The 20312-nt window shown below is 41.8% G+C and overlaps 1 protein-coding gene across 1 annotated transcript in view; it reads left to right on the top strand.

The window, feature by feature from the left end:
- Positions 1 to 3890: 3890 nt before the first annotated feature.
- Positions 3891 to 20312, top strand: part of PEPD (peptidase D) — a 142676-nt gene continuing 126254 nt past the window's right edge. Inside the window, exons 1-3 of the mRNA XM_087739550.1 lie at positions 3891 to 4016; positions 9505 to 9688; positions 10969 to 11096. Of these exons, the coding sequence (XP_087595676.1) occupies positions 3973 to 4016; positions 9505 to 9688; positions 10969 to 11096 (356 nt within the window). The 5' untranslated portion in view covers positions 3891 to 3972. The remainder of the gene's footprint in view (positions 4017 to 9504; positions 9689 to 10968; positions 11097 to 20312) is intronic.

The raw sequence follows: 20312 nt of genomic DNA, 5'->3' as shown, positions 1-20312 counted from the left end.
CATATACCTACAAACTCTATCTGTTGTTCTTTGCCTAGCCAGTGCTCTCCCATCCAAGTGAAGAAGGTCACAGAGCATCTTGGCCAACAAAGCTCTAGCTTCCAAAAATTTGGGGGAATGCTCAGCAGAAAAACAGATCAAGCTGAAGTTAGAAAAATTTGTGCACTGATAAATCAGCATTTCCTGTTATTTCTATTTTTGTAATGGCATATATAATATGGAAGCTTTCTAGATATTTAGGAAATCAGCTGAAACTGGTAGTGTAGTCATATATCCAGGTAAGGATTTACTAAGCAGAGCCTATGGTGACCTTAGTCACTTAGCATTAGGCCCTGTTCCCCACTTCATGTCATGACATTGGCAGGTCAAGACTTGTTACTGTGGTACCATGTTCTCCGTGTGGCCCTCTGATCCCTCGTGGCAGCCCCGGCTGACCGGGTCCCTCGCCAACTGCGTTTTCCAGAGCAGGAGAGAAGCTCAAGCACTGTGCAGCAGTCAGAGTATTTAGCTCTTCTCTTGACACCCAGCCTAGGCTGGAGGGCAGAAGGGAGGGGTGATGCTCCTCTAGCATGTGCTGTTACCACAGCTGCAGCGTCCTTCCTTTTCCCCCATATTCGGACTGCATTTGCTCCTGCTAACTTGGGATTTTCATCTATGGTACTCTAAACCCAGGGGAAAATATCTTGACCTGTATTCACAACAGTTATGCAATTTTCATGTAATAAAAGGAAGGTTTATTAACCTAACATTATTTCTTTTCAGCTAGGATAACAGAAGCTGTAAATGCACTCACTGATGGTGCTGAACTCCAAGATCCTGCCTGAACAGCAGTATGAAAACTTAAAATATAGAGGGGCAAACAGCAATAGAAAAATACTAGTAAATAAATACCAATACTAGTAGATAAATACCAATTTATCACTGCTGGTTTCTTGTTTAAGGGTAAAGTGACCAATTGTTAAAATAACTTTTCTGTTAGTATTTCCAAAGTCTTTTCTGCCAGGTGAATGTCTGTGTCAGAAAGTTTGAGTAGTTTTAAATCTTTATAATAAGACTAAAAAGAGCTGCTTATGCAATTAAGTTACTTTTGGCTAACTAGTACATAGCCTGAGGAGATACAGGTGGTCCTACGAGGAGCAGGGGTGTAGGAGCTGGGAGGAGATACTGAGTCTCAGAGGTGAGGGAAAGGAAATTTTCCTAGGGACCCTGGGGGACTGTCTACAGCTGGCTGTAATGCAGAAAGACACTGGCTGGATTCAGAGCGAGACTGCAGTTACTCCCCCCTCCCCAATGCAAGGACACAACAGGCCAGGGGATGCTTGTGTTCAAGTGCTTTTTTGTTTTGCTTTGTCTTATTCTGCAGATTTGAATTTTCCCTATTTAAGCAGCATGTTGTTCTACTCTGTGTTTGAATAAAGGTTAAAGATTGAGAGCCTTTACCATGCCTCCGGTGGGCTTGCACGGCAGATTTAAACCAGATTTTTGACCAAGAATCTGGCCAGTGCAGAATCCCATCACATGTTGCAGTGTTGCATCTCTTGTACACCCAGACTGCTACAGTGGGGATTTTGAAGATGCCAAAAATGCAAAATCAGTCCTTCAACATGAGAGAGGATGTTCTTGACCATGGAGAGAAGTCCTACTGGGAGATAAGTGACAGTAATGGTCAGTCGAACCTTGTTTTAGAGGGAAATGCTCTAAACTAGTCTCTCAGATATCAAGGTCTACCCCTGCATTATCTCACTTGCAGAGCCAAATGCAGTGCAGAGAGAATCAGAATTATCTGTGTGCGCAATAAAGCTGGTCTTGCTCCCAGTCGGGCTGCCAGTATCATTCCTGTGGCTGGCCTTTCAACTGGCTGCCACTGTAGCCACCTTGCAAATGAGTTTAATTTGTGCATAGTGCAGAAGTTTCATTCTTTCAAACCCTGAGACAGGAGAACAGGATATTTTAGGTAACAAACAACATAAAATACAACATGTTTGTTTTCATTTGTTTTCCTCAGGAACAGAGTCTTATTTTCTGCTGAGATTTAATACAATGCAGGTAACTCTTCTAAATATCAGCAATTGTTTTTGGAAGGAGGGTAAAATGACCAAGGGGAAGAGATGAGGAAATTAAAATAAATGGGACAGAGAGACCCAGAAAACCCATTTTAGAGAGCAGATACTACAATGCAGGGGGCCTTTTCTCTAAGGAAGGCAAGTGTATGGGTAGGCAAAGAGGAGCTGGGAAGGATGAATGCCTGAAGCCACTAATGACAGTATTTGGAAGAGTGCCTTGAAGGCTTTGGTCTTTTCTCTCTACTCCTGACAGGAGACGGAGAGGCAGAGTGAGCTTCCCTGCCTCCTCCCACTAATTCTGCTGGAGTCTAAGCAGAAGGGAACACCACTAGGGGATTGAAAGCAGTAAAATATTTTGCTCCAATTTACATTAAAAAACTTTTTCAGTTTGCATAAACTGAACCAAGTTCCTTGAAATTCAGCAGCTTATCAATGCTAATGCCTAAATTGGGGCTTTATCCGTTAATCTGGAGCCAAAAATAAGTATTGTTCCTTGTCAAATGGGGAGTCCATGAAAGAAGTTTCTGTTTCTTTCATTATATATTTTGTAGTAAAGGTCTGTGACTCTTGGGCATAAAAACATAAAGAGCTAGATGATGACTACTTGACTTTTCCCATTTTCTTAATTTACACGCTCCTCGCCAGACTTTCTGAAATCAATCTTTCCCTGTGATTGCCCTGCAGCTTTCAAATACCACTTCAGAGCCAGCTGTGCATGAGTAGCTGCAGTTTTCTCCCAACTTCTACTGGACAATTTGGCCAACCAAAAAAGGGTTTTAATCATGCATGTTTCTTAATAACAGTGCACTGATTTGTTATAACAAACATGAATTTCAAGCTCCGTGTATTTTATGCCCCCTCTTCTCACTGCCCTGCATTCCTCTCCCTTTCCCAAGCGCTTGTGGTGGAAGCAGACCCTGCAGGTGCATTAGCCAAATATTTCTTGGTATCACAGTACTTTCTTTTGAGATCAGTGCCGGAACAGCAGAGGAGCAGCATTGCTCAGCAGCTGCAGAGCAAGGACTCATGCCTGCCCTCCAGGAAGGGAGGGCAGAGGCACCTGCGACGAGCTGCCAGCTCAGAGCCGTACTTATCACTGTTTTATTGAGGCACAGAGCAGGGAAACAACGCATTCAGGTCACAGAGCAGAGATCCCCTCTTTCTTTAGCTGGTATTTCAGGCTTCTGGCTATTTTCTTTTGCTGCTGTATAGCAGTTACTGGCCGCGTGAACTGGCCTATGAATTGTTGGTTTCTTCAGGTAGCTTGTGATTTTGAGGTAAGAAAAAGGCAACTCAAGTTCTGAAGAAATCTATGTGAATAGGAGCAACATTCAGCAGAGTGGGGCAAGTCCAAGGACTGGCGTTGGCTACAGCAGGCCATGCCTGAAGGCTGTTGTAAACACCACCTCCATTTCAAAATGCTAGTGGAAAGTGTCTCTTACAGGGATTATAGCAGCACGGCGCGTAAATGGATTTTTTTAGCCACTATTTATTTAGGGGAGCTCTGTTGTAAAAGACGGCAATCCCTGTGAAAGGGTTTATTTCCATTATACAGCTTTCAGCTTCGAGGGCTCTGATGGTTTCTTGTACAAGAAGCCGCCACCTGAGGCGATGGTTACAAACCCCCTCCCCAGTTTCAGACGCAGCTGCAGAGCGTTCCCAGTGAGCACCACCCCTCAGGTGCCACGGAGCCCAGCTCCCGGCCTCTCCCCTGCCAGATCTGTGCCTGAGGAGGGGAGCAGCCTGCGGGGACAGCAGCGGCCTGTCCGTGTCTGCGGGGCCCGAGGGGAGCCCCGCTCCCCCCACAGCGGCGGCCGGGAGGAGGTTTCCGCCGCCGGCTCCCCGCGCTGAGGCGGCGGCGCCGCCGCCGCCGCCGCCCCCCTCCGCAGCGGCCCGGCCCCGCCGTCACATGACAGGCAAAGTCCGGCGAGGCAACATGGCCGCGGCGGTGGGGTAAGCATCGCTCCGCGGCAGCGCTACCGCCGCCGCTCCCCGCGCCTCACGGGCCCGCCGGGCCCTGCGCCCCGGCCTGCGGCGAGGCTGCGCGTCCTCCCGGCTCCCCCGCCCCGCTCCCCCCCGCGGGGTGCTGCGCGGCGGCCCGGCTCTGCGAGGCTGGCGGGGGTCTCGCTGAGGGGCCCGGGTGGGTCGGGGTGCGGGAGGGCGGCGGTGGCCCCGTCAGGCTGGGGAGGGCCGGGCCGGGCCGGGCCGGGCCTGGCGGCAGGCTGTAGGCTGTCGCCGTGCAGCCTGCAGGGGAGGCCGGGCTGCCTGCGCTGGGGAGGGGGCTCCCTGAAAGGGAAGCAGGTTTTGGGTAGGACGGCGAGAGAGCTGTGGGGGGGTCCCACGGGCACCCCGGCGGCCTCTCCGGTTACCGCCGGGTCGGCTCAGCAGTGCCTCCCCCGAGCCGTGGGTTATCCTTTAAGTTGCATTAGATTTGGGAAAGAAATCAGCCTTAAAGGCGGCTGTGGATTACTTAGCGCAAGGTCTTTCCCGTATTTTATAGCTAAATTCAGCTATTTCTTCCAGTGCTTTAGGAAGATGCCGTTAAAAACGTATCAAAATGAGGGGGGAACTTTTCATAGTCGCCAAAAAGAGGTCATGCTGGGGCTTGGCTCTGACTGCTTCGTCTTTGGGTGGGGATTGCTCCCCTGTGAGGTCCTCTCCTGCCTCTGGTTCCCCTGGTGCTGACCCGGCGTTCCCTGTGCCGGACGCTGCTGCCGGCCCCCTGATAGCAAGGTTGTGCGATCAGGAGCACCGAGTTGGCCGTGAAGAAAACGTCCACTTTGCGCCTTAAACAGCAGTAGTCGCTTTTAGTGTTTCCCTTGTGCCACTGATTTGCTCGTGCTGCTGTTAGCGTAGGCCTCTTGCGCTGCACATATTTGATGTGGAAACAGCGTTAAAAATTGGCTGGGCTTCAAGCTGATGTTGATGACTGTTGCTCAAAACAAACAAATAAATAAGGCCTGGTCAGCAAACAAATGATAACTTCATCTTCATTGAAATCTGGATCCTGTCTGTGTGACCTCAGTAGAACAGAAATGGCAGTCTTCTGAAATTTTCTTCTGAAAAAAAAATTTTCTTCTGAAAAAAAATTTTCTTCTGAAAAAACAGAAGTACAAAAGGCTAATGGAAAAATGGTGGGAAAACCAGAAATAAAATGGGATTTTTGGTTACCAGTGTGTTCTGGTGGTTACATCAAAGCAAATCCAAAATGTTAGATGGATCATACAGTAACAAAATGTAAGCTTTCAAAAAATATAAAACTTCTGAAACAAGCATGGAAAATCAACAGTTCCAGGCAAAAGAAAAATATCCTTTAAAGAAACAGATGTAGTTTAATGTTCCTAGCTACATTTAACTTCCAGTATAATAAAATAAAAGAACTCTTGTGTGGGCTTGGGCCTAAGTGATTGTAAAAATTGTGTGTGACAGCCAGCAGAGAAACTGTCAGCTACTGTGGGAGGCCTTTACCAGACCAAGCAGTAGCTGAATTCTGGTACCAGACTAGAGAAAACGAGGAAGCTCAGCTTCGCTTGTCCTGTCCTGGTCTTGGAAGTAGTTGCTTCTGACGCTGACTAATGCTTATTTGCAAAAGCTTGCATAGCTTCAAAGAGGCGTGTACCACAAAGCAGTGCTTGCATTAGATATGCTTCATTATCAAACGTGTAACTCTACATGAGAGTTTTGTGTTGAGTCTGTGGCTGGAGATGCCAGAGTCTGTGCACTAACAGAAGAAACACACATTGAAGGACCAGCTAATGTATTGTACTAATTAAATTCTGGTATTTGTGTGTCTTGTGTGATATAAACTGAGTGATAAGAGATCACGGACCAAAATTGCAGTTCCCTCTCTAAAAAGAACTTTGTGATAGTATTGTTAGGTGGCAAATAACAGAGAGCTTTTACGCTGGTTACGCTGTAATTGCATGTGTATTTACAGGGTTGATACACATGTGAAGCAGTTATATATGTGTACCCACTCAACTTACTACAAGTGGCATAGCGATGGTTTCTCATATTTGAAACTGAAAAAGTGCTAAATCATAGTCATGGCATAGGCAGTACTGCATAGTCACAGGGGTTTGTAACAGTTGGGCCGGAAGGAATATGGAAAAAAAACCAGGCCAGTCCTAACCTACTTACTTGCCATGTATTTCTTAGTAACAAAGCGACAGTCGCAACAGAGCGATGGTCACACAGCGAGTCCTGTGTGTGAAGACTTTTCTTGTGATCTTGAGTACTGTGAGAGTTCTCTTCCCAAATCATTATTTGCCATAGAAAGCCAGGTGTACAGCCATACTCTTCTTTTGTAAGACTTAAATTCCTCTGTCAGTGCTGGTCTCTGAAAAGAGCTGTTTGCATAAGTTGTGGAAAGCTTGTGCTGGGCTCACACGTGTGGAGTGACCCAGCTGCTGCAGGAAAAGCAGCACCTGTGGGTGTCTTGCCAAGTCGTTAGTCCATCTGTGAGGGTGCTGTCGGTTCTGTATCTGAGTGCTTGCAGGAGGGAAGAGAGAACAAAGGGTGTGAAGGAAGCAAACTTCTCTAAGTTGAGTCCTCTCTGAAAGCTAGCTGGTTTTCTCTGCAGAATTTCAGTTGTGAAGGGAGGTCTGTTGCCTGGCAAGCTCATACAGTCTGAGGCATGAATTAATATGTGAGTGCTCAGCAGAGAACCTGAGGAACAGAGCAATATTTGCAACAACACTCAGCCCAGCCCTCCTGCATCTGCAGCCCTTGCTGCAGGGTCCAGCATGCTCAGCTACTGTGACTGTTACAGCAGCCTGAAAATAGAGACCAAGGCCATGCCTGTGAAAAAACTGTGCAAGTCTAAAACAACTGTACAGGGCCAAATTCTGCTGTTGATGAATATTGTGGCATCAAATCCAAGCAGGGAAAGCGAGATCTATTATATATAAGGAGAAACACAGTTTTGCCATGGGCTTAGATAAAATGTGCAGAAGAACAATAATTTTGCATCAGAATGCATTTCAGCTTCAGTGTTAAGATGCCAGTAAAAGACACTCTTAAAGTGGCTTAGTAAGACTACCAGTCGGAATTGCTGCCTGTCATAATTATTTCTCCTTGAGTCTCATTTTGGTTGTCTAAGATTTTAAGTGCAATAAAAGCATTAATAGTAACTTAATGGAGATGAAAATGTACCTTTGTAGCAGCTTCCTATGAACTCCAGGGTGTAGGAACAGGCCTGGAGAAGGAGGGAGGTCAGAGTCTTTTTTTTTTTTAAATCACAGCAAAAAAAAAAAAAAAAGTTGTGAAGAGGGTAAAATTACAACAAAGGTGACTTTTTTTCCTTCCTTTGAAGCAAAGCATAAGACAGGTTGTGCTACCACCTCTGCCTTTTTTTTGGTTTTGTCTTTTTTATCAGCAGATACAAAGATCTGAGAGCAACCTATGGCATCAGGGTATCTGATGATGTTCTCTCTTCCCTTTTATACTTGTAATAAGGTGAGAATATGATTTTGGGCCCCTGCATGGAGTTATTCCAGGGGGTGATCTTGCTTGGATAACAGTGGACATGGTTTAGTGGTGGACTTGGCAGTGGTAGGTTAACGGTTGGACTCGATGATCTTAAGGGTCTTTTCCAACCTTAACGATTCCATGATTCTATGAACAGTGTTTTCAACCTCTTGTGCATTGCTGAGTTGCCGAGCCACAGCTTTGCATCCGAAAAGCCTTGCCCATATTTAGTTTAAGGTTTGCCATCTGATGTAAAACTTTCAGGAGCTTTTGCTAGGATTGTATGAACTTGCGTCATTCTTCCTACAGGCATGGGTGCCCCAAAATTAAAGCTTATGCTATGCTTCCATGCTATGCTGATGGGCTGCAGTAGGTGCAGCCCTTGTAATGATCACCTGCCATGGTGCTGGGTTATCGGGTGGGTGGGGGAAGTAATAAAAAGAAACACATTTGGGTTTTGTGCACCATCAGCTGAACTCCTAGGCAGATAGTTTGAAAATTGGATTAGCAAGAGCAGTCTTTCACCTTCTAAAATTACTTACACTGTTATATCAAGTAGTTATAAACAAGTAAAATAAAATATTTTATTAGCTCTTTTATGCTGTGTCTGCAGTAAGAAATTACAGGGTTTACATTTCTGATGCTGATAAAGTCTTTCAGGAGGTTACTTTATGCAGCTATAAATCAAAGGTTACTTTTCAGATTGCCTATGAAAACTATATAATAATTAAGATGTGGAGCTCTGCTTCTCTAAGGTTAAGTCCCTTGGTGGTTAATTTCTTGTCCTTTTAACATAGTAACAATTTAACTGCACCTTTCTGTCATCTCCTCTAGAAGCATATCTGATAGAAAATGACCATCTAGCCAGTCAGTCTTCAGTAAGCTGAGAGAAGCTGAGGTGGAGGGACAAACTGAACTTAAATCATAGGATTTTTTTGATAAAACAGTATTCATCTGTGATACTGAAGCTCCAAAGTACACCTTTGCTATATTAAACATAAAAAAAAAAAAAAAGGGAATGGTCTTAGATTCTTCCCTCCTCATCTAATTTAAAAAAAAGTCCTACAAGAAGCTACTGTGCTCTTACTGGTAAAGCTCCAAAAAGTGCAGGTATGGACCTATAGCAAATGTGAATGAATCAGCCGTATATTGTTGTAGTACTTTAAATTACTTAATAACCAGTTTATTTTAAGAGGGAGTTCTCTACTTTTAAACTGTATTCTCCCAGTTGCGCCTCTGTTGAGTACAGTCTTTCCAAAACTTTCCAGGCTGTCTCAGCACGTTTGTGCTGCCTTAGGGGCAGGTGGTGATGTATAGCAGGAGGTCAGTGGTACCCGGGGCATGCACCTACGGCCAGGTGTGTGAGTTCAGTCACTTGCTGATGCCGCTTGTATGCATGCAACAATAAACATACATACACAGAAAAGAAATTTGCAGATATTGTGTGAGTATGGGAAATGCTGTTGTCCTGCATCTGCTATCTGTCATCTTTTCTCTCCAGTCCCTGTTTCAGCTACTGAATGTTTCCCAGAAGGACTTGCTGAAGTTTGCCAGACTTAGTGTAACCTTCCACTTCTGTTTTCAGTAACTCAGAACTCATTTTCTTCCGTCCCGTTTTGCCTTTACTTAGCTGACCTAGGCTGTTGTCGCTTTCTGCATCTACTTTTCATGTTGCTTTACCTAAAGGAATGTAAGAAGTGACATGCTGTGGGCCACAGCTGCAGCCAGCCCTGTCTCCTGTTGCCATCTTTTTCTTTTGGTACTCATATGAGCAATGTTTGATCGTCACTCAAGAGTGATGCTTGTATACAGCATCTCTTCCCCTTGAGCGATTAGCATCTTGTTTGTAGAGATGAACTAAACTAAACTTCCTTTTCTCTTCTAGACTAAAGTAACAAACACTGTGCGTCTGAATTGTGCTAACCACTGTCTTTGTCTTCCATTAATTGTCAATTAAAAAAATCTTTTCCAGACCCTCCTTTTGGCTGGGGAATGAGACCTTGAAAGTGCCTGTAGCGCTCTTTGCCTTGAATAGAAGACGACTGTGTGATCGCCTGAGACAGAATAAGGATGTCCAGAAGAATTCGGTTGTTCTGCTGCAGGGTGGAGAAGAAACCCAGAGATACTGTACTGATACTGGTATCGTGTTTCGCCAGGTAAGAGCTGAACCAAAACTTCAAATCAAATTAAGAAACTCTCTTCAACTGCATGAATTTTTAAACAATTTTTAATTACTTTCCCTTTACCTCTTGTGTGCGCATTGCTTCACTTAAATAAATTGGCTTCTTTATAACATTGCCTCTTGAGCTTCGAGTTACTCTGTCTTTCAGTACTTTAGTATGCAGGCTCATTATCTGGTTGAAAGGGCCTAAACCTGTTCAAGGCCCTGTTGGCTATCAGTGTTTAATGTAATATTAAAGACAGCAATGGAATATTTCTTAGTTTTTTCAGTCTTGTCTGTGACCCAAAAAATAACCTTATTTCTGTAGGGAAACATGTTACAGTGGACCTAAACTGAAACAATTCATAGAAAAGTGTATTTCAAGCTTTCGTAAGTAGTATATACCACAAAGCCGGATATATCTTAGAATTTACAACATCTTCTCAAATTAGACTCTTCCTTAAGTACCCATGTGTTCTTCTGTCACAAATAGGACTTAATAACTTGTTAATGTTATGCCAAACGCATTCCTAATCTTTGGGGAAGATGGCGTAACAGAACTCTGAGTATGCATACCCCATACTTTGCATGGCTGCTCCAGTACTTTGTTTTGTAAATTTAATTGAGCTGTTGTATGTTATGAAGAAACAAAACCAATAAATTCTAATCTAGATAGCGCATATCTTACTGTAGTTATTGGTCAGTTTTTAGAGGAGATGCACCTTTCAGGGTATCAGAGCATATGTCTGTCCTTACCAAAATTAGTCTCTGTATTTTAAGGTGTTTTGCTGTTTGCTTGCTTGTTCTTACAATAACTCTTGGCTAAAGACTGTTCCTAGTGCAGCTTCCTCTTCTCTGGGGGAGGCTGGGTCTTCACATCAGCACTTTGCCATTGCAATCCAATGAATCTGCGCTCTGCTTTTGCTTTGTCTCATGTGACATGATTGTGTCTTCCTGATACTACATTCCCTAATTCTAGATTGGAAGAATGTATTTTATTGTGTGGTGTATGTTTATTGTGCTGAGTTGACCTGTTTATTTATTACGGTAGCTTATTAATCTCTGATCCTTTCCAGTTGCCAACAGAGGGATTTATATTATTGTAACCTAAAACTAAGTCTGAAAAGCTTTAGACCTAAACCACTTTTCCCCCTCCAAAAGCAAGAGAGATCTTTTTCAGACCCGTGGAAGTAGGAATTAGCATGTGCTGTAGTGTATGTTTAGAGCTGGTAAAGTGAGGGTTTTCTTTTAAGAATATATTTTGTCTTAACCTAGGAATCTTACTTTCACTGGACTTTTGGAGTAACTGAAGCAGGCTGCTTTGGAGCAGTAGATGTTGATACTGGAAGATCCATGCTTTTTGTTCCACAACTCCCTGAAAGCTATGCGGTTTGGATGGGAAAGTAAGATGTATCTTTTAACTGTGTTCCGATGTACTTCATATAATGTAACTGTCTGTAGAGCTGGAGCGCTATCTCATTTTAATCAGATTCCACCAAATCATTAAGTCTGAATTGTAGTGATATGTACATACAATGATACAAAACATGATCAATTGGTATTGATAATAGGATATCAAATGATCCACCACCGTTTGGTAGAGAATACCTTTAGAATTGGAACCCATGGATCTCTGGTATCCATGAAAGGACAGTGAACCGCAGAGAAAAGTAGAAGTCTTGGGTTAAGACCAAACAAGTTAAAGAGTAAAAGCAGGCTTTTTCAAGTTGCTTTACCAGTTTGCAGCTGCCTTAGCTAATGAAGCTTTTTGAATGGTAGAAGGTAGTTTAGCCTCTTTGATACATCTTTTGATATGAACTGACAGACTGGAGAATGTGATTTTAATTCTATCCTGTCAGTATGCCATAAACATCTCTCTCTCTATCCACATGGGTAGTAAATATTGCTCAGTGCCATAGTAGTGTAGGAATTGATTTATTTATGTGTTCATTTCTTTTCTCAGTCTTAATTGTATTTATACCCTCTAACAAACTGTAAATTTTTTTGTTGTCTATGTTGTCTCAGAACATTGGATTACTTCTAATTTAATATTTTGAGCTCAGGTTGCTTTGCTTCTAATTGAAGCTATCACGTATAGTTTAATGCTAATTTTGGGAAAAGGAAGACAATCGCATCCAATCCCATATGCTGAACTGTGCCAGACCATATGGTAGGGCATGGCTGCTGTCTTCTCAGAGAGTTTATATGAATATCACTGTCCTAGACCTGCCTGGGAACTGAAATTGTTTGCGATAGCATAACAATGTGGATACTGCTGTCTGAAATATTTCAGCTGTGAGAGTTGCACCTGTCTGGGAGGGTAGGTTCTGTTTATCCCCCACGTGTACTCTCTAAAGTCTGTTCCCTAGTGGTGCTTGTTCCCATTTATAGACAAACATTTTTCCTCCCCGTAAGTTCTCTTCTGTTAGTTCAAATCAGCTGTTTCATACCCACGCTGATAGTGCCTAATCTGAAAAGGTGTAAAAATATTATTGAAATTCCACAGTCTCATTTCACATTTTCAAACAAAATATTGTGGTGTTTATAAATGGTGGCCCTTTTGATTTGTTTGTGCAGTACTCATTGTTGGTTCATTTACAGAATTACAAGTCTGGTTAAAAGTGGTTTATTGTCGTTGTGTCTTCTCGTAGAGTATAACAAATTGTCTTTATCACAGCATCCTTGTTTTCTAAATTCTCCTCCTTACCCTTCCTGAATCCCTCTGTTTGAATCTTTGTTTTCTCTTCTGTCAGCCGTGGTCATGTACTTTTTCTGCTTGTCAGAAGGAGGATGGATGAATAACTCACTTGTGAGTCAGTAGCAGTTCTGCTTCATAAGTTGGTTGGCAGGGGGTACTGCACACAGCTAGGGATTGTGTTCCTTCCCAGAAGACTCAATTTTAAGTAAAAATTAGCACTGAAAGAAAAACACAAATAAGTTTGCCTTCCATCCGCTGCTGTTTTTATCTACTATAGTTTGCCTTGGAAGTGCGTGTTTCTGTGCATGTGGAAGGCACTATCTACCCACTGAAGAACCATTCATTTAACATCAGTGAAGCACAAATCAATTCAATGCCTTGTACGGTATTTGCAAGGTTGGTATTTTACAGAGGTCTACAGCTGGTCACGTAGTTCATAGCACAGGGTGCAGTTGCTTTGCCTGGTGTTTATATTGCTTCCTATTTAAGACAGATGCGGGGATCTGCTATGTGAGTTTAGGCAGAAATGCATAGATTCTCTGAAAATTAGTGCAGAAGGCTCTTTACTACTACTGTATTACCAAATGTATTGTTTGATGTACTGTTGTGCTTTTACTTCTGAACGACACATATTTGAGTTGTTTTTGAAATGTAGCTTAGCTGATGTGGCAGTCAGAAGGGTTAACGTTTTTGCCTTGAAGTAATGCAAAAGTGGGGCTTCTTGGCTTCTTTCATATTGCAGTCTTAGTTTGGCCAAAACCAGTAAGTGTCTGAGAGCATTTGCTTGGAAATGAGCAGACTATTAGTTTACAAATGAGACCATGAACGTTGTAATTATTTTAGTCTCACCAACTGCACTTGTTTTTATGAACAATTTTGCATGCTGAGATGGTGCCTGGGGGACTCTGCAGAACAGGTGAACGTGGAGATGATGAACGCACCACCCTGGGCTGTGGTCTGCCAAGGACCCAGCACTACGTAGTACCGGTGTTGAGGGTGACTACCACTTCTTTGGAAGTGTTACTCATCTTGTAGTTCTTCTTGCTGAATGTGTACGCTCTAAAGATTTGTAAATAGCTGTAAGGCTACCTTTCAGAAGTCCTTCAAGCCAAAATAACTGCTCCAGTTTTAAAAGGGAGGAGAGATTTGATTTAACTCACAGACTATGGACATTCTCAAAAAACCCCACAACCTCCTAAGGTGGCAATTGCAAAATTCTTAGGAGGGTAGTTGTAGGGCTGGTGGCCCTATTTTCATGTTGGGAAGGGACTGCAACAACAGTTGCTCTGTTTTTAAATTATGAGCGTGGGCATTTCTCCAAATGTTGGGCCAGCCCATTTCTTAGTTGTTGGCTGGGAAAATCTTTTCAACTAAGAGAACCACTTTGCCTATCTCTTGATCTGTACCTCTGCCCCCTGCCCCTCCCGTTGTTTGTAAGGCAGAAACAAAGATTCTCACAGTTAGGCTTTTGCTCTCCTGAAGTATTTTTCTATTCGTACTTTTGGAGGAAGAGGTTAAGAAATGAATCTGGTAATATAAGACTGTAAAGGCTTCAGAAGCGTAACTGTGTTATAAACGCCTCTCTCAGCGTGGTCTTACCTAGTCAAGTTTGTGGTGCAGAGCTGTTAGCAATCATTTCTGTTCCTAGGAAGCATTAAGTTGGTATGTCTGCATGTCTTGCACAGAGACTTCAGTTTCACTAATTAATGCTGCACCTGCCATTTACCTCCTTAATTATAAATGACAGAACTAGTCAGTGTGCTGATTAAAGATATTTTATAAAGTAAAACATACTGTACAGCAGCTGCTTTATGTGGAGTGGATGCCAAAATAACTTAATTGCCTTGCCACGTAAAGAGTGTTTTTAATGGAAAACAAAAATATTTAACGCTTTCATGCTCTAACTTTAGAAATACATATTCAGTGGGACAGAGCAATATTTATGTGCAATTTCCTGTGTTTCTTTGAAGCCTTGCTGGCTGATTGGTAAGTATAACAACATTAATTTAGTGTTGCATACACTGTAAGTAATGTTTTTCTGTGAATTTGATTGGAAGCTATCGTATTTGCAAAGTTGAACCTTGGTGTGGCACTTTGGAGCTGTAATAAAGCACAATGAAATGCTTTGCAAATGTTAATAATTTCTCAGTGACTTAATGAGGAAGCTTTTTAAACATTGTCGTCATTTTCTAAGTTGGCTACAACCAAAATCAACCTTTGGTTTTGGTGATTAAACTTGACTGACTTCAGCAAAGTTGAGAAGTTTTACTGCCTTTGGAAAAAAGTGCAGAAGTACGTGGTTGGTTTTTTTTGTTTGTTTGCTCTTTTTTTCCCCCAAACACTTTTGTAAAAAAAAAAAAAGAGCTTTTTAGGCTATTTAGGCTTCTACCTTTTTTTTTTTTTTTTTCCATATAGGCTGTATGTGACCATGAAAATTGGAAGCTAAGAAATTGCTTTTTGATCTCTTTTTCTTAATGGGGATTGGTGAAATTTTGTGGCATTTGTATTTTGAATAATTGTGAGTATTAAACTGTACAGCATGGTATATTTATTTGACTGTGTCATGGTGGCTGAGACTGGTGCATTAATTAGCCTTAGGCTTGGCTACAAAAAGGCAAGGTCTGTAGTAAGCCCATTCTATGCATGTAGTAGCATGGTAGTGGAGTGCATGTGGGTGCTGTAGGGAAGAAACTCTAAATCACCTTAATTGCTGCTCTTGATGTAGCTTTTGCAGGAATGAAGGACATTTTCTAGATGAGTTTTATTGATGTGGTGCATACAGGTCCTGTTCTCCATGGCGTGCTCTGGAGCTGTGTATTCAGATAGCATACTCTAGAAGGGTCTTTGGTTTTACCTTCTGAACAGATCTGCTGTATCATCCCCTGGTATTTTTTTCTTGTTATTTTTTTCTCTAAAATGAAATATGTTTAGTGTTTTCTTTTTCCAAGTCTGTCAGTTTGATCTCTTCCTGCCATTCATCCCTTCCCCCTACCCACTGAACCTTTATTTTGCTGTTTTTTAAAAAAAAAAAATCCATTTTTAATCACGTTAGGTCATCTTATTGCTGTTTTGTACCAACTGGCAATGGCAATTTATCTGCAAAGTTTGTTACCACCTGCAAATGCCATCTGTGGATCTCATGAACGTATTCAGTCCTGCTTCTGTTTCTGAATAGCATCAGAACTAATGTCAGTCTTTGCAGTGTCCCCCTAATCAAGACTTGCAGTCCATTGCTGTTTATCACTTTAACTTCTGAGAACATCAGTCTAAATTGATATAGCACTTTTCAGTGTGGCGGTTGGAGGATTTCCCAGCCCTTGAAAAGCTCATCTTTTAATGTATTTATTTATTTTTATTTTCTGATTTAGGCTTTTCGCTTTTTTATTATGACTAGTCATTGGGTTTCAGGTCACATTATAGTGTTCCTGTCTAAGCCAATTTGAGTTGATTTTGGAGAGTAACATTCTTGAGAGAGATTTTTATCAAATATTTTACTGTTATTCAGATAGTACATCTGTTGCTTTACCCTTCATCCGATCCTTTCAAAACTGTTCAATAAAGCTGGTTGCTCTTGATTGACGAGACTTACTTGTGCAATTCCCCATGCTGCTTGTTTTCCGTGGTTCCAGTTCTCTTCATAGTACAGCGATTTCCATTTGTTGTCTCCCATTCATTTATTATGGTATTTCTCTGTGGATAAAAATTACTTTTACAGAATAATTAGTGTCTGGATTGCTCTTGCCACTTTACTGACGATTGTTTTTCTCTAAACAGTGCTGCTCGGATGCTCTCACTTCTCAGATGATCAGTTCAGTCATTGTCCCAGTATTCTAATTGTCCACAAACCTTGCTGGTCCAGAATGAGTGTGTATTGTTTCTATGACTTTTACTTCAGTAATTATTTTTATAAATCTTTGCTTTCTAGCTGCTTAAGTTTCCTTGTATTTCTTGTTGAGAATGTTTTAAACAATAATAGTAATTTATATCAGTCCATTGATTTGCAGTCTCTACCAGCATGCACCTTTAACTGGATACACAAGTTGGTGATTTAGTAAGTGTTAAAGTGCTTCTTTTTCCTCTCCTCTTTTTGACTCGGGTGTATTGAGAAATAGAACCAGCATTAAGTAAATCTGCTTGACAGTGCTGCACCAGTGTTTTTTAATATCCTGATGTGGCTTCAAACCACAGCATGAGAAAGTTAAGTCTTGCCTACGCATGTCTCATTCCTGTGGTACGACAGGGAATGTTGATAACCCCCACCAGGCATTTCTTATTTTATACTTTATTTAATGCACTAGCAGAAGTATCAAGCTCAGTGATATAAACTCCTGATAACATTTTGAAATATCAGAGAACCCAAGTTTTCTTTTGATCAGGCGTTCCATGTGTTTTTCCTCCAAGGACTCAGCTGCTTCTGATAGGAAGGTAAGCTGCAGCAAAAGAAATGCCTGTGAGGATTTTCCAGCAGTGCTCCAACAAGGCTCTGCACCTCCACGCTGCCTTCTGCCGTGCAGCTGCCCAGTTCGAGTGCAGAGCGCTCTGCTGCTTGTTGGCCTGGATTTGAGAAGGCGCTTCAGCAAAAAAACTCTCAAGTCAAATACCTACAGTGGTGCCTCTGTTCTTGCACTTCTGAAATTCCATGGTCTCAGCTCTTGATGTTAACTGTCTTCTTTAGGATTTTTTATTCCCTGCAACCCATGCTGTGTCTGTCTGTACACTTATGAAGGACTCTCTGAAAGAGCATTGTCTGTGTTGAGAAACATACAAAGCAGAAAAAACAAACCCAACTGTTCCGTTAAAACAGGATAGGGAAAAGTATAATCAATATTAGTGCTTCTTAAGAGCTAAATGTGAGTGAAAAACAGACAGAATTGTGTTTTACTTGCTGTGTACCCCTTTGCCTGTGTCCTTGCTGGAGCTCTGGGTGTCAGAACGCTTGACCTTGACCCCGCTCCTGGGGGATGCCAGTTAATTTTTTTGTCTTACAGGGGCAATGTGGCATAGTGGATCGGGCACTGTTTGCATGGGTACATTCTGCCTTTTCTTTGTGCCCAATGAGTTGTTGTGGCAAGTTCCTTTAATTTCTTCGTGGTTTAGTTTTCTTTACAAGTTACAAGATGGGAATACTATTGTCCCCTTCTTAAAACTCTTCAGGTCATCTTAATGCTGCAGTAAACATCAGTACTGCTTCCTTTCATGCTATTACTGAATAATATGGGAGTTGTGGGACACGCTGCACATGATCCAGAGCTGCTTGTAGTGCTTTTATGTGTGGGACATAAAATATTGCTTGTTTTCCCCCAATATAGGCGTTTTTCCAAAGTAGAAGCAGAACATCTGCTACTGACAGATTCAGTATGTAACTTTCTCAGTTAAGAAGCATGAATTGAGACCAGTGTTTGAGTGGAACACTGTTACTATATGGTGACCCAGAAATTACACTTACCCTCTTAACCACTGCAATTCTTTTTGTGCCTTTTTTGGGGAGGAGAGCTTTCTAATGAGTATTTGTCAGCAGTGTTATGCTACAAAAAATCTTGCAGGGATTTCAGTGAATAAACATTTCCTTTGTTAAAGTTTTTTCTGTACTGGTATAGAGACCTTCTCTCCAAGGAAGAATTTCATTTGCAGAAAGAAATAAAGCAGAGATTACCAATTGCAAGTTTTCTGTGTTTTTGTTTTTTTGGGTAGCTCTTGATAGTATCTCTTAAATGTCTAATCGAGGCACTGCCTCTTGAGGTAGAATTGTAGAAAACCTAAAGAACTTTTCATCTTTTGGGAATGCCTGTGGTGGCAATAGCTGAGCAGGAGAAGTGAGCCTGTATATTTGAAGTAGATGAAATAGGTACTTCATAGCTTGGCTTTTATTAGGAAGAACTGTGACAATCTCCTCAATACTTTATTTCTGATTTCATAAGTCCAACAGTCTGTACGTTACTCACAGTTATTCTGCTTGTGCATAATCTGTGTGTAGCACTGGGAAGCCCCGTGCCATATACCCACCATCCTGTGCCCAGCATCATGCATGTGGACTCTACCGTTCTGTCCCTCTGCTAGACGTGGCTTCAGTTACAGCCCCAGTTACCTTTTCCAGTCAAATCAGTTTGAATCTTCATCTTTAGTTCGATTTCTTCTAAATTCTGTGATTTTTCTCAAAATCCATCTTGCTCTGGACTGTATCAAAAGGAGCAAGGAGTCTGAGTTTATGTGTATGCAGGTATTTCTGTCTTTCAAAGGATACAACAGAAATCTAGAGAAATGTGGAAAGGGAGTGACATTAAAAACATTGCTGGAGGCTGCCTGTGATACCAGCGAGCCTGTTAGTGCTGTTTTGTTTTAAATCTAGCTTGATGCCTTTTAATCTTGTTTGGGAGTGAAATTCCTTTTGGATATATAGGTGATTGCAATTTTTGGACAAAGTCAGGAACATCTGCTGGTATCTTGTAGAGCCTCCTGTGTTGTTCTTTCTAGCAGTTCTCCGTACTCTCTTGTTTGGTTAGTGCTTTGCCATCTGTTAACTTGATGATATTGTAATGAGGAGGGAGTTTATTGGTGCATCTCTGACAGCGTTAAAACACTGCTTTTGTATCCCTTTCCCTCCTTCAGCTCTACATGCTTTGCTGATGTATTTCTATTCATCTGGTTTAATTTTTGCCAAGGTTCTTATTCTTTGTACGCAGTCTCACTGAAACTTTTACTCTGCTTTAAGCTCATTCTAGCAAGGCCTGAGAAATGAGTTGTTGACTCTGTGGAACTTCAATTGCTGAAGACTACGCTTGTCCAATTTACTCCTTGCGCATGTGTTTCCTTTCACGTAAGTGAGGAAAAATGCGATGTAACTCGTGCAATGACTTGCTGGCAGTAAATGTGTGCATGCTCCAGTGCCACATACAGGCTCTATGTGCAGGCATTTACTTTGCTTAGTAGAGACTATTTGCTCGAGACAAAGTGAATTTGCCATAAAGTGGTGTTTTATATCTGTTACTCTCAATGTGAAAGGGTGGAATGGAGGAAGCAATACTGTTCTATACCCGTAAAGCAGAAAACTTGACTGTGAGGTTTGCTAGTTTTAACTTTTCTGTCTCACTGCATCAAGAATCTTCCTCTTCTGATTTTGTGATATGAGCTTGGACAATTTTTCATGCATTTTAGGCAATAATACTTGTAGGACCTTTTAAGAGAGCACTGTACCCTGAACATCATTGTGTAGAAACCCTTTTGCTTTAGACTTTGTAATGAATAATGTCTTTGATATTTGCCTGTTGTGTTACTGTTCCAACCATGTTAATTCTTACTTTTAATTACTGCTTGTAAGAACAACACTTTCTGGTAGCTGTGGATCTGAAAGGCAGATCTTGTAGTGGACAAGACTTGTGGCTCTGTATTTTAATTGCAGGAGATAGTCTTTAGTATGGCATGTCTTGCTTTGTGTCAGTACGTGCTGTCTTCCTCCCTGACATACTGAGAGATCCTCAAAATGGTTCTTGACTTTCATTGAGAGATTCCTACTGATCCTTTTTAAAAACACATTAACTGAATGCCGATATTTTTGTGGTGGTTGTTTGGTTTTTTTTCTAAAGTCAGATTCAGTGCTTTAGAAATTGCAGGTGATTCTCATTTGGTCCTAATACGTGCTCGCTGATGGCATGTGTGGTCAGACAGCCTGGAATATTGCTTTGTTGTCTGTGCCGCGTGGTATTAACTTACTATTTCTTTTTGCCAGAGTACGGTTACTTTACATTGGAGCTTATATTAGGATACACCTCTTGCTTTCTTTTATATGTAACAGTGCAGTAAGGCACCCTTCTTTCAGAATAGCTTCAAAACACAAACAGGGCCAGACGTGAAGACTTAAGGAATTCTGTAAAACCATTCAAATCTTAATATTAAAGGTTTATTATAAATTGTGTAGGTATAAAGC

The sequence above is a fragment of the Nipponia nippon genome, unplaced genomic scaffold, assembly GCF_047370975.1.
Source record: "Nipponia nippon isolate SJK-2023a ecotype South Korea unplaced genomic scaffold, ASM4737097v1 scaffold_7, whole genome shotgun sequence".
Taxonomy (NCBI): Eukaryota; Metazoa; Chordata; class Aves; order Pelecaniformes; family Threskiornithidae; genus Nipponia; species Nipponia nippon.
Note: the sequence above shows the minus strand (reverse complement) of the source record. Positions and strands in the feature narration are given on the sequence as shown.